At 39.0% G+C, this 14,112-nt stretch overlaps 2 protein-coding genes across 3 annotated transcripts in view; one reads left to right on the top strand and one right to left on the bottom strand.

The window, feature by feature from the left end:
- LOC139118616 (alpha-1,2-mannosyltransferase ALG9-like) overlaps nucleotides 1–14,112 on the top strand; it is a 513,500-nt gene that overhangs the window by 181,219 nt on the left and 318,169 nt on the right. The window lies entirely within an intron of this gene.
- LOC139118608 (methylosome subunit pICln-like) lies at nucleotides 958–11,438 on the bottom strand. 2 transcript variants are annotated; one of them, XM_070682021.1, is made up of 5 exons: nucleotides 11,128–11,438; nucleotides 9,924–10,197; nucleotides 4,535–4,621; nucleotides 3,441–3,662; nucleotides 958–2,801 (listed from the first exon to the last, which is right to left on the bottom strand). In XM_070682021.1, exons 1-5 carry the CDS (start codon nucleotides 11,206–11,208, stop codon nucleotides 2,734–2,736), a joined length of 732 nt encoding a protein of 243 aa, XP_070538122.1. In that variant the 5' UTR covers nucleotides 11,209–11,438; the 3' UTR covers nucleotides 958–2,733. The 2 variants fall into 2 exon arrangements, with proteins under 2 accessions (XP_070538122.1, XP_070538121.1); XM_070682020.1 differs by having other exon boundaries at nucleotides 9,924–10,162; nucleotides 11,166–11,431.

The raw sequence follows: 14,112 nt of genomic DNA, 5'->3' as shown, positions 1-14,112 counted from the left end.
AAGCAACAACAAATACAAAGAAAAAAACATTGAAAATCAGGGTGGGCACTTGCCTAGACATTACCTCAAAACTTTCATCGAAAGGTGGATGTGGGTCTTTGCCTGAGTATGGGTGCTATAACCTTATGTGTTAGTGTCAATAGCGTACTATGCTTATCATGATTTTTTATCGCTAGCACAAAGTCAAGTAACATGGAGATTTCTCACAGGTACAATCATTTACTTGCCCAAATTTCTACCTTTATTTGTTGACTTCAGCCCATCCAATCAACACTACACGCATAAACATCCTCGCACAGTTATTAATTCATTGTATCATCTTGTGAGGGCGCAATTCACAAACACCATCAAAGAACTGCGGAATTGCCAACTTGACAGGGAACGCATGCTGCTCTACTATTCCATATGAGAGCTACATGACCTTACTACTGAATAAAAACTTACCTATAAGGAAAGCTTTATGTGGGAAAACAATTCCCAATCTTCACAATCTAAGCCGGTGAAAACTTTACTTTGTCCATGAGCTTCGAAATGCGCCTCAATAAGTGGTAGGCCAAGAAGAATACTATAACAATTTGATAGTCAACATGTCTGCCCCCAGGGCACGTTATCCCTTGAAATACCTTACTTTTCTGGCTGTAAAAGATCACAATAGACAGTGGATTCACAAAGTGCACTCTGGATTCACCAACATCTATTGGACTATTGATTTCTCCTGGTTTCTTGCCTGATACTACCCATGTGGTTCACTTCAGACGTCACAACATTACAAAAGTGCCTTCATGTAGACACTGGCCACCACTTGTACATGCACACTGACCAAAAGACAAAACTCGACATCAAAGCCACTGATTCCAACATTAGATGGCACACTCATGATGCAACCATTTCACTCTTTCAACAGATGTGCAGCTTACACATACTCTTCCATGCACTGATGACATTCTATTCAATAACTAGAGATCTAATTTTCTTTATTTATGTAGAAAAAAACACTGTATTCAATTACAATCAATCCCCTTTGGTATAAAACTTGAAAGAGACACTGGTTTCATTTACATGAAAAGACTGCCAACGGCCACTTGTGCCATTGTGGCCTTTGATTTTGGCATATAGCGATACCAAAAATTCAACCACATACTTTTAACTTCATCAACCATATTTTACCAACTTGGCAAAGACTAGTGCAGTGACAGTTCCATCTGATACAACAGTTACTGATATCCACAAAAAAGGAGAATATGAGACATTTGATAGTCCGCTGTGTGGGGGAATGTAGCTACATATATTTCACATTGAAGGCACAGGCTTTGTTCAACAGAGCCCAATATCTAAAGAAATACTTTACAAATCAAAGTGCTTCCAACCAGGAAGGCATGTATTCAATGTTTTCCAGTTCTGAAATGGTACATGAACAGTGCAATCGTTCTGAAGAAAAGGCTGGCAAACAGGAACGGGAAATTTGAACTGTGGGGGCGCTGTTTGATTCACCTTGCGTCAAAGTGGCAATCATATGTCTCACAGGCACCAGAAGCCACGTGATACAAGTTCCTTGCTATCAAAAACTTTGGATGATATCTCGTTTACTATCAGCAGAAAAAATTTAGTTATGTCAAATTCTGTAGATTCTTGTATATTACTTAAAATGCAAGTCACTGTAAATGACATAGTCCCCACTGAATCAAATGTTTTGGGGTTACTCACAACATGGTTGCAAAGGTTTTTGGTTGGCATGCAGGTACATACTTGAAAAATGCATAGCGAGGGGGTGACCTGAGGACTTTACGGCCTGTATAAGGGTGCACTATTACATACCTGTAGGTCATAGTACTTTGATCATATCACAAAACAAATCGACATGCATATGTACACTTCATAGTACCTTGTCCTTGTACTCGAAAGATTGACTGAAATCAATCTGCTCAGACATGTCTGCCAAACTGCTCCAGACATGAAACCATATTTGATAGTATCACAAAATAAATTTAAATGTATATGCACCTCTTAGTACATTGTCCTTGTACCGAGTTTGGATGAAATTGGGTCAGATGTAATAGAGTATAGGCTATGGACCAACGATCAAACGCACGGACGGATGGAGCCAACTTTATTAGTCTCTCGGACTTTGTCCATGGGGACTAATAACAAGGTCATGTTTTGTACACAAACTGTATAAAAACTCAAGAAAACATCTTACTTGTCAAATAAAGTATATCTAAATTTTGAAAAGGGGCAATATAGAACCTACAATGCTTCTGCTGGTGGTGAAAGTGTGTTTCTTCTCATTTTCCCTAGTAAACTCTATAAGAGTAAGGAACGGTTGGTTTTCTGACCAAACACAATTCTACCGGGATGGCAGTCTTCAAAGTGTTGTTGACTGAAAAGTTGGTACACACTGCAAGGAATGAAGCTCACGAGAAGAAATAAATTTCAGTTGCCGGTTTTTGGTTTTTGATACATTGTACAGGTATTTTTTCAAAGTTATCAACAACAGTGTTGCCAATATCAGACTTTCTATGTCTTTGACAATTTAATTGGAATATTTGGACTCCAGTATTGTCATCTGATAAGGCATGAAACTGTCTTTACATCACGTAACAGTTAAAGGTTAAGGGGCCTTTGAAGGGGTCCCACTTGGGTCTAGTATACCATAGAAGACGTTGCTTGTGTTGTACACTTCCCATCATCTATGAATAAGTAATTGTGATCCAATTAAATACAACAAACATGGCTTCAGTGGTCAGGTTCTGCATCATCAAACTGTCCAGTGTCCATTTCCATGGCTTCAACTCCGTTTGTTGCTGGCAAAGAGATGTGATTTCAACCATTAAAGTCAGCCCTAGATATGTTCCATTCGCAATAAATTTATTGCAAATTAATCTATCAAATAAATACATTGTGCTCCAGTAATCAATTTCTTTGTTTTGTATCCATGCATGCATAGGTTTTTGGAGTTCTTTGTCAGAAAAATAAAACTCTAACAGCGTATTTGAATGGGACTTTACTGCATTGCTTTTCCCCTAAAACTTTGTTTACAAATTTTTTCAAAATGCATTGAAATACTTGCATGCTTGCAGAATGTCAGATGGGGTGGTAGTGTAAATTATGGCAGTGAAAAAGAAGTCTCTGCTTGGGTTCTAAAATGGAAATTCATATTACATGGAAACAATCAAGTACTAGTGTAAAACTTTCAGTGTGTGTTTTTGAAATGTTCACCCGCTTAGCTTTCATACCTTGAAAAATTTTGAGTGCATGCAAAAAAACAAGGAATTTAACTACTCTGGTTTTACTGTGAGACTGCAAATGTGGAAAAAAAGGTTGACCTGGCTGGTGTACAAAGACACAAGCATGGATGAGAAACAATACATTTTTATACAGCATAATTTAAATTTTTACCAATGTTACCCACAATACTCAGACAGATTTTAGCATAAACTTACCTGCAGATGATGCCTGTGTTGTTGGTTCACTGTGATCCCCTGTCTCCATTGTATCTGACGCTGACTGATGTTGCTGCCCTAACAGAAGTAAGTTCTCTAACCGCTGCAAGGTAGCACGTCCTTCTTCAGTCAGGTCTTCAGCTCCTTCTGGTCCAGTATACCACTCTCCGTCACCCTCCCCCTCAACGATTTCTTCCTCCTCCTCCTCCTCATCAGCATCTTCTGTAAATGACCAGAGGAGAAGATCGTGAGTTGTACTCTAATACTCTTCTTTCACACATCAAAACACATTTAATCCAATAGGCAGCACAAGGTCACTCAAGCTCAGGGTTTCTATGTCAGTACAAGCATTCCCACCTTCAAAATTTCAATGACCCTTAACCTCTGACCTTTAGACAGTCAGTGTGCTTGGCGGTATCAGATTTCCCTCACAATAAAGCACAGACTTTGATGCAGAATCGGAATGCATTACAAGACGCTAGCAACTGTGTCTTTACACAGTTAATAAATATATTCAAAGGCATGGTAAGCACTGAGCAAAACATCAAAAAGTACCCAGATTAAAATGGAAATCGAGAGTGCATCATTTGAGAACATTCACAGAAAGGAGAAGAAGAAGATTTCTGTTGCTTCTACAATGTGTTCCATGGGCACATTACAACCAATACGTTCATATTTAGTCTGTGGACAAGTCAACTGACTACAACCTAATCCTCAAATGAACGTCCGGCTACTATTCCCTATGTATCCACTGTTTGTAGCTGTTTTGCTGCAAGGTTCTTCTGCTGCTATAACATCAAACTGGCTCAAACCGGTAAGGCATATTTCGTTTTAACCCTTTCACCACCATGGTTTGTCCCAAACCCATTGTTATCAATGGTGATCTTGGACCTGTTTACAGGGAATTGGGGGTGAACAGGTTAAGGCAGAATGCAACTCAGGGACAGATACTCGGACTATCAAACTTTTTACAATATTCTTTTGGTCTACTGCTTGTGGGGGGTTCATTTTAAAGTTCATGGACTAAATAACGTTTTCGCTGGCTTAGTTTTGTGAAAATGGGGAATTTTATTTTCCTCCATTTTTACACTTACCGTAGTTGTGTTCATCTTCAACATCTGAATCTTCTTCGTCAGGATGGAGGGCTTGGCATTTTGCCATGGCATCAAACATGTTATCCACTAAATAAAACAGAAATTAAGAAATTATCATCATTCACTTTTGTAAGTTAACCGTTACAGATGCAGAATCGAACAATGTGTTTGGTGTATATGCACTTAAAATGTTATTGTTAGTGTTCAGAACATTAATCTTAGAGACTGTACATTTTCATTCATGTTAACTTAGTTTAGTAATAAAGGCAGACTTGTTTGTATATCAGAGATAAATGTGAGGCATACCGTATTTTGAGAGGTTTAAGCATTACTACAATCTATAACAATATATTCAAGAAGACATGCTTCTAAAATTGGTTCTCTCTAAAATTGGCTATTTTTGAAGAATCTGGTAATTCCCAACTATATTCTTGGTCATGGATCATAACCATCATGGTGATAATAGCATGGATTAGTGGAATTTAGAGTTTTCAAATAGACTTTAAAGTCAATGCTGATGGAAAAATAACTGGAGAAGAATATGACTCAATTTAGAAAGCTCTGAAAGATTCAAATTCCAAAGTAAGTTTTTACTCTCAAATTAATCCTCTCCTGTTTGAGCTGTAATCTCGTAAAACAACTACCTATGACAAAGAAACCTTAAAAAACAAAGAATCTGTTACAAATAACTGAATTATCATTTGATAACTGTAATTTTTATGCCGTTCATACACAGGCCATTGAAACGTCTCTGAAACGGTTCTGGGCCAATACTGACACAGAAAGTTATGTGTGGACACTCCGAAATGGTTCTGAAGCGTTTCAGATTTGAGACGGTTTAGTCGGCCCGACCAGAGCCGTTGTAGGGATTAACTCTATCCGCAAATCGCTGTGTGGACAGACTGAGCCGCTTCAGAAGCGTTTCAAACGCCCTCACGCGACAGGTATTGTAACATAAAACAAACAACAACCAATATACAATATTCACTTTCGCCATGGCTGCCGAACACAGTACTACATCTCGCGGTATACTGGTCCGAAGAGATAAGCTTGATACCAAAAACCCTATCAATTCGACCAGAAAAAATTCATTACGATTTGAAAAACGTCGAATTAATAGGAAATTAAAACTGCCGAAATAATTTAGTGGTCGAATTTAATTTGGAACGACGAGGATGAAATTTAAGCGAGACATTTTTGCCATGTTGAGACTGCTTCAAAGCATGGACTGTGAAATTTTGTGAGGTCGACAAATTTCGTAACAAAAAAACCTCAAACGCACGTTGGTGTCACATCAAAATCAAAGTGGCCGCGATTACAAACGGAACAATCTGTGAGACTGCCACCGGCCGCTCGACGGACGACACGTAAGTTGACATCGTGTGCCAGCCCTTGAAATATATTGTAACTCCTTGACAGGCAGATGAGATAGTCTTATAGCGTTTGATGCATTGAAAGTTTGTAAAAATAATAAAAAATGACATCACCGATCATAAGAAACGTGGTGTTGAAGATAATAGTTTTTAAAAGAAGACTATGACGACCATATTTCTGTAAGTATTATCTAACTTTAGAAAACCAACATCTGAAGATTTACTTCCACCAACACTTTTGGATTTGTTCCACTCTTTATTATAAGATTAGTCGAATTTCTGGAAAGTAGGTGTACATTTTCGATGTCTGTGTATCGTCTACACCGAAGTCATATCCGAAAGAGTATAATCAGTTCGCGACCGCGTAAACCTCTCTCTCCCTCTCTCTCTCCGGCATTTCAATGTTTTATATTGTCGACATTTATATATCAGTCTGAAGTTTCAGGTCACTGCTCATTGCAAGTAGTTGATGTCAATTTTTCCGTATCGGGCATGGTCTCTATCGTCACTCTAATTGTTAGTGTTTTTCCTGTTATATTCCATATCAAACTCAAAACACAACGTGAACAACGCTGATAATATATTGCATATTTCGTATCGAAAACCGGTAAAGTTCGTAACTGGTGACATGTCACGGCCTGGAGAAAGTTCATCACCATCGATCGAATGTCCGTGGCGCTTTTGCTTCCAAATAGACATATTGAAATGCACAGGGAACTTCGCGGTATGGCAATTATATGAACTTTACCTTGAAGAAAGTCTGTGACTTTAAACTGGCCGTACAACCAACAATAACATGGCCGAGCGATGATACCGATTTCAGAGACTTCGATTTTTTTTTCATTGCGACCTCGACCGCTGGTGAGAGCGAGTCGTCTATTTTTTTCCCACTGGCTATTTGGCTTTGAATTTTCAATTGCCATCTTGCGCTAAGTTAAAGCTAAAACAAGACGGGCGTTCTCTGTAAATCAATAAGCCTTTTGAATATGAAAAATCGGACATCTGAACCTCAACACGCAGCTTGAAGTTGTTCTCCGAATCAGGACAGGGACATCGGCCCGGGACATCGGTGAGGCCGGATTTCACGTAGTAGCTATGGAAACCGACGGCTCTGTCTATGGTTCGTTGTAAGAAACCATGCGATGTACGCTCCCTTGGGCCGTGGAATTTCGCCGTATCGCCTCTACAGACTACACCGTCTATTACCTAACCATGCTATTAAACAATCACACGATAGTTCAGTAACATATATCTTCATTAATCTACCGATCATCCACCGTCGAACACTTCGAAAACAATGGTCGCGGTCACAGATTCAAGGACGTTCACAAGAAGAAATTATCAATAAGTGGCGCGCAGAATTATTTTTACTGGTTTTGAGAACTTCTAAAATAACTTGTAATCTGTATATCTTCACACATCGAACCGATATTGTATACCTATCACCGTCGAGAACCGATATTGTATACCTATCACCGTCGAAGTTTATGTCTTTCACTGTAGAGTTCTTTTTATCCAAACACATATTCTGAAGAGTCCCACAGAGCAGTCAAATGAAAGGATAATTGCTTCAAGCGAATGAAATTGCACGAAAGAATAAAATCAATTGCAACAGCACACCATGGACGTGATTTAAAACAATAGAGCTTGTGAATAGGACTATTTGAGTAAAAAGTGCCATTTTTCTCGCAATTTTAGCAACTGTAACGACTCTTTATTCTTTAATACCTTTCCATAATTGAATTAAACTAGGTTAGGGCTTATACACACAGTGTACACTGATGTACAGAACTTTAAAAAGTATTCTGCTGGTAACGAACAGGGTTTACACTCTAATGGGCGCAGTAAAACAATGGTCACGTCCATAGATTCAAGGACGTTCACGGGGAGACACGATGGCAAATAGTGCAGTGTCGTAAAATTGCTTAGACTAGTTTTAAGAACGGTACAATATCTGGTCATCGGTGTACTCGCTACCTGTGAATCGAAACGACAAGTGTAGACCTATAGCTTCGAAATTTTATGGGAGAGACACCACGACTGAGACCGACAGTAGCATAACAAACTATTCCCAATTGTTCGTCGTGTTTAATACAGACATCTCTGTAGGTGATTCTGGTTTCTCTTGAATCAAAAGTCCGACATTGACAAAATTGACATAAAATAAGTCCGAAAAGTTATGTTTTATTCAACTAACTGATTCATCTCCTTTGATATCCCCTATTAGCTACATGTAAACAGTCCGGAAAGACTGACATCGATGTCTCCCGGGCCCCCATTTCTTCACCGTTTTGCAAAACATCTCATCAGCGGACGCATGGGCAATATCTTTGTACGTTGGTCAAAACTAATGACAGTATAGGTCAGGATGTAACATCGGTCAAAGTAATATTGAATATGGAAGACGAAAATGCTTTCATTGATTGACAAAAATGAGAGGGAACGAGTCAGTAAATATCGAACCATAAAGGGAGATCGAGACTGCCATCCCCCATGATTAATCAACTGGGAACAAATATATATTTCGATCAACAGACTTACACAACCAGAGACAGCATTTTATTCAGCTGTAAAATAAGTCACCGCCTTTCCTATAATAACACCCCGTTTGCGTTTCGATCTACTCTGCTCTGTCTCCAATCGGTATGGCCGTCCGGGTTTCGCCTGCCGTACTGACTGATACATGGTTATTTCTTCACATATTTTTTCATCGTTTGGCATAAAATACAGCATCTCTTTGGTGCACAAGGCAAATCAACGTTTAGAAGGAAAGTCACAGGAGGTTAGGATATTATATACCGTAGGTGAAATTAGAATGGAATGTTGAAGATGAAAAGACTTTTATCAGTCACAAAAATTGCCATAACCGAGAATTGAGATTGTCTTTATGATTTATTAATTGGGAACAAAAATATTCGATTGAGTCATTAAGTATGTGTTTGATTCGTTTCAAAAATGTGTTCCTACATTCTTATCCGATTGTTTGTGTTAATAAAAATGTTTGTTTCGCCTCGGATATTTGTAGGGAAGTTTGGATTAGTGTGGACGGTAATGTTTTGTTTGTGTGAGGAAAGCTTATGGCGAGGCGAAACAAACATTTTTATTAACACAAACAATCGGATAAGAATGTAGGAACACAATTTAGAAACGAATAAAACACAAACTCGACACAAAAACATTTTGGATAGTTCGGTGGGGAGCCTCTTTCACATTCTTTACAGCCAGTACGACGTCGTTCGTTTCAGCCATCTTGTTATGCAGTATGCTTGGCCATACACACCTTTTCAACTCGAGAGGGCGCATTAAGACGTCTTAAATATCAAAACAATGGCTTAATTTTGTGAGTATGGACACGAGCGGACCCAAACTATTAATCCCCTGTGTTTACAAATCACAAATAAAGTCGCTGAAACGTTTCAATTTTTGCCTGTATGAACGAAGTAATTTTGATATATGGCCACAAGAAATGATAACATGTGACAAAATCATGTGGATGAAATGTCAATCAAATGGAATCAACACAATTGAAGTCACCTATGTGTTTAATCCCTTGACATAAACACCAGGTTAACTTTTGAAAGGTTACTCAAAACCTTCAAATTTTAAGTCATTTTCCTATGCACAGTCAATCATCCTTCTTTTGACAGTGAAGTTGTAAACATGTTAGCACAGCAAGTCCATTGACTATTGCTGAATCTTAGCCGAATATAGTTTTTATTTCATATTTGTGGTACAGCTGAAATATCGTTTAAAATCGGTCCTTATAAAATAGGTTCAATGACTGATCGGTTACAATTTTTGTGTTGGGATTGGTCACATTTGAGATAAGATACAACAGTGAGCAAGACTGTGCTCACAATGTACAATTTTATGAATCATCATAATTCTAGGGGGGTCTAGTTGCTCACAAAGCTATGGACAGCCCCCCCCCCTCCCCCCCTCAAAGTAAACTACCTCTATTTTCATACAGAAACTGGTCCCAGTGGTTTTGAGGTGCACCCATCCATGATACTCACAGCATGATTTATCTTCTGGTATAAATCTGATCTCTGTAATTGGCGATTGCTCCTCATTATTGTCACTGTCTTCGTCTTCTATCCTGTCAGTGGTTATCTCACTGTCAAGGTTGTAGTCAACCATCACATAGAGGCATTCATGAGGGAATGATGACAAATCTCTTGATACAGCATGGAGTGAAATTGCTGGATACTCCAGAGAAAAACCTTTCCCGCTGACATCTGTCCACGAAAGACGACTGTGGATTGAAGAATTTATGTGAGTTTTTAAAATCTGAAGGCACAAACATTTTAACATCTCTTGATACAATAGATTTCCCATTTCTGCCTGAAATCTACTGGAATTTGTAATCGATATTGGAAGTTTCCTCTCTTCTTTTGACACTGCATTTAAGTGGAGTCTGAAATCACTCTCAATCACTCATCACACACAGAAATTTTGTGAATTGTCCCACAGTTGCTAGTTTCAATCGTTACAGAAGTTCTACAGGTATGAACCCATCTTTCCTCAAAATCATCATGCATACCTCAACAAAAAATAACTAAGAATGCATTATCATCATACTTGTGAGCTTTTAGATTGCAACACTACAGACATGAGAGTTGGTATAGCAACCCTATGTATGGATGTAAAACATCCATGGTACAGGTTAGCTGGCTCACTGTCATTTGGATCCAAGTGTCCAACCTTGATTGTCATGAGTCTCAAGAAAACCTACATTGTAAAGATATGCCCGGAATACTGAAATTACTAGGGTCACTGGTGTTACTGACTACAATAATTACCAGGTAGCATGGCATGATTTTTGTTTACTTTTCAAGCAAAAAATCCCGACAAAATTAAATTTTACACGATGACTACGTTCAAGCGGAGACCCGGGAGTACTGTACCATGGTCTCTGGTTTAATTAAAGTTAAACTTCAAAAGCAAAAAGACAGTCTTTATCATCCTAGATTCCTACAGTTCCTCCATCCGTCCATGACAACTCTCGATTAAACTGAAGTAGCAGAGATGGCGCCCTCAGAAACCCTAACCCTACAATCTTATCTTCGCGTGTTCAGTGACACCTATCGCCTTTTCATGAATATAGACATAAGGTTTCGATGTTTCTCACTGTAAATGACCATTACTTTACATCGTAACAACTGATCGCAGCAAACGAAAACGTTCGTGAAAAACGCAGTCTGTTGTTGCAGGTTGCACAACACAGATTTGTAAAAAGTAATCAACGCTGTTTTTACCTTTCTGCGATATATAAAATCCCCGAACCAAGGTCTCTGCCATTTATGTCCGCAGTAGTGTTTGGTTGGCGGTGTCTAACACCTTCCGTTGGAGGCGGGAGAGAAGTGAGGACGACCATTTCGTTCGCGTTGCTCGTGTTTCAGTCGCATCAACAAGGGACGTGCAAGACGCCAAAAGAGCACGTTGCGTTGTGCAGACGTTTGATCATATGTTTAAAATCTCGCGGGTTTTATCTCGCGAGATAGGTACCCGAGAAACTGAGCAGACGTATGTACGGCGCTTATCTGACAAAACGTGCTTATCTGACAAAACTCTTTTTAGCAATACCCTGGGAGTCACTTTAGCCAGCGCACTTAATGCACGATGCTGAAGTTATTTTCGTATTCGTTTTCGTATTCGTTTTCGTATTCGTATTCGTATTCGTATTGGAGTCACTGACAGAAAATGTTATTTTAGTCCAGGTTTCAGGTATGAAACGTGCAATATACGATATTTACTGAGGTTTAAATATTGTGATAATTTGATTCGTAATTCATCTGCCAAATTTGGTTAAATTTACATAAATTTGCATTTGTAGATTTTAAAGAATTTTGTTCACCTCATTTTATTTGAAAAAAACATACTTAAAATCGGTTGGGATCTGGTAAGGCAGCATCTTCGCTTGCCATGTCTCTTGACCGGGCAGCTGGATGCACCCCGAAATCAGGTGGTCAGTGCCAAGTAATGGGACTCGTGAGAGCGGATGCAAAGGAGCTGCCCTGGACTGTACCATTGTTTTGCGGGGAGGGCAGATTTTTGTGAGGCGCTGCAAAACGGGTGACTGTTGAAAGCTATGATGAACGGGGGACTTGTCCAGGACAACCATCTAAATAAAAAAATGTGAAAACTGTTATATCCGGTCATCCTTTTGGGACTCACTTTAGAAAACTAATATCCATTTACAATTTGTATTTCAAGTATTTTACTTCATTTTGACATGGCTCTACGTAGACCTGAAATAAATTTATAACAATACAATACAATACTTTACAAAACTCAGTGAGTGCGGTAAGGCAAAAATTACAAAATTGCAAGTTACGACAAAGTTGTACGTGCTGCTACAGGGTAGAAAGTAACAGAAATCAATCACAATAGGTAGTTTAACTTTCAGAGTAAAGATGTGAGCAATAATAACATAAAACCGGACCGACCGATAATTCATGTATTACATTCAATCAGGGCTCAAAGTAGCGACCATTTTCAGTCGCATAGGCGACCAAATTTTATGAGATTGCGACTGAATTTTTTTCAAGACATTTCTCCATACCGTATACGTGATCAAATTGTATTCGCTCAGTGTTCACGGAGCATTGTCCCGAAAGGCCGCGACCCCAAAATACGCATTGAATAAGCATAGCCGTTGAGCGGAGTTACTCAGAGTTTGAGCGCGTTCTCTCCACTGCACAGCGCTGCCAATGTGTCTGCTGATGTTATCTTGAATGATCTGTCAAAATATCCCAATCCAATCAAGTATCAGAAGCAGTTTTAGTGCTGTCACATCATTTCAACTGAACCAATCATAATCCCAGCATAAAATGTCATCAAAATATAGCTGACAAGGGAAAACAAGCAACCAGTAAACTGCAACATGTTTCATGCGTTCACGTGCGTAATGAATATTTGCGTTAGTGGCATGTGACCGGCTAGACCATTTCCGGAAATCGTCCTTGGAAAGCAGATGAAAGCATCGATTTCATCAAGCTTGGACCAGATTAGCATGTTTCATAAAGGTTCTTGTTATAGCTAGATCTTAATAGCAAGCAACTTTGTTGAAATATCATGGCAAATCTGCCTGGTAGCGACTGCAATTATGTAGAACTGACCATGGATGTAAAAACTTCCATGAACAGACCATGGATGGGCTGTGGCGATGACCTCAATGACCCGAGCGAGTTCGATACACGCCACAAGTACCGCTGCGATATCACAGCTAGGATTCAATGCGCATATACGTTTGAGTTTTGTTCTCTTGCCTACAAAATATCTATCGAAAGTTGATAGCTGCTGCATTTCTATTCAGAGTTTTTGTTGAAAAAAGTAGCTATCTACGGCTAGCGGCTTAATTGGTCCCCCAAAATAGTACTGCTGAAAGTTTTTGGAGTGACCTGCAGAACGGAGTTGTAGAGCGGGGCAAACTGCGTAACTCTAAAACTGGATCGCACAGTAACAAATGACGGAAACCGATTGAGCCAGTTGCGACAGCTACTAGACTAGCTGAAGCCTATTTATCATAGAATACAGGTGTTTCTCGATATTTCGCGATACAAATAATTTCCATGCATTCTGGTGTATCTTACCATAACGCAAGTTGATTAACATGTTCTGGCAATGACAGTTGACGCAAACGCAAGGAAAGAAAAAGAGATGGGCCGTACTCAAGTAAAGACTCTGACAACAGCTCACACATTAATTTAATCTTTATTAGGGAAACAAATGTACCGATCGGGACATAGGCCTATGATGCCATTTTATTCATCTCGTTTTCCTTTGCGACAGCAGTCTAAATATAGCATGTCATATATATATAATTTTTAAGGTTTTCGTGACACTACAAAAGCCTCTGATATTTTCAAGGTCCAAGTTTGCCCCTAAAATTTCGACTTACGGGCATGCGATAACGTTGAGCCCTGCATTCACTGTCGTTATGACGATCACTTTCTCAGAGATATCAGTTTAAAACAGAAAATTACCTTTTAAGTTTACAACTCGTCAAATTGGGCGGGTCAGCTAAATTTCCATTATCGATACTAATGATGTCAACAGAATGTTGAAGTTGGTTGTTGTGATAGAAGTTAATACGAAAACGAATACGAATACGAATACGAAAATGATGTTTGTTTAAAAAATCTTTCCTCCAAAGACTACTGGCCCACAGGCGCTAATAGTTTGGTAGATTGCTAAATAGAT

Source organism: Ptychodera flava, chromosome 19 (assembly GCF_041260155.1).
Source record: "Ptychodera flava strain L36383 chromosome 19, AS_Pfla_20210202, whole genome shotgun sequence".
In the NCBI taxonomy this organism is placed as follows: Eukaryota; Metazoa; Hemichordata; class Enteropneusta; family Ptychoderidae; genus Ptychodera; species Ptychodera flava.
This window is presented reverse-complemented; position numbering and strand designations above follow the sequence as displayed.

Excerpts from the sequence above, each read along its gene's own strand:
- LOC139118608 (XM_070682020.1), bottom strand. The coding sequence starts at position 11,284 with ATGGTCGTCCTCACTTCTCTCCCGCCTCCAACGGAAGGTGTTAGACAC. Across the intron at positions 4,622-9,923 it reads ACCAGAAGATAAATCATGCT|TGGATAACATGTTTGATGCC; the intron begins GTGAGTATCATG and ends TGTTTTATTTAG. Across the intron at positions 3,663-4,534 it reads TGAAGATGAACACAACTACG|AAGATGCTGATGAGGAGGAG; the intron begins GTAAGTGTAAAA and ends GGTCATTTACAG.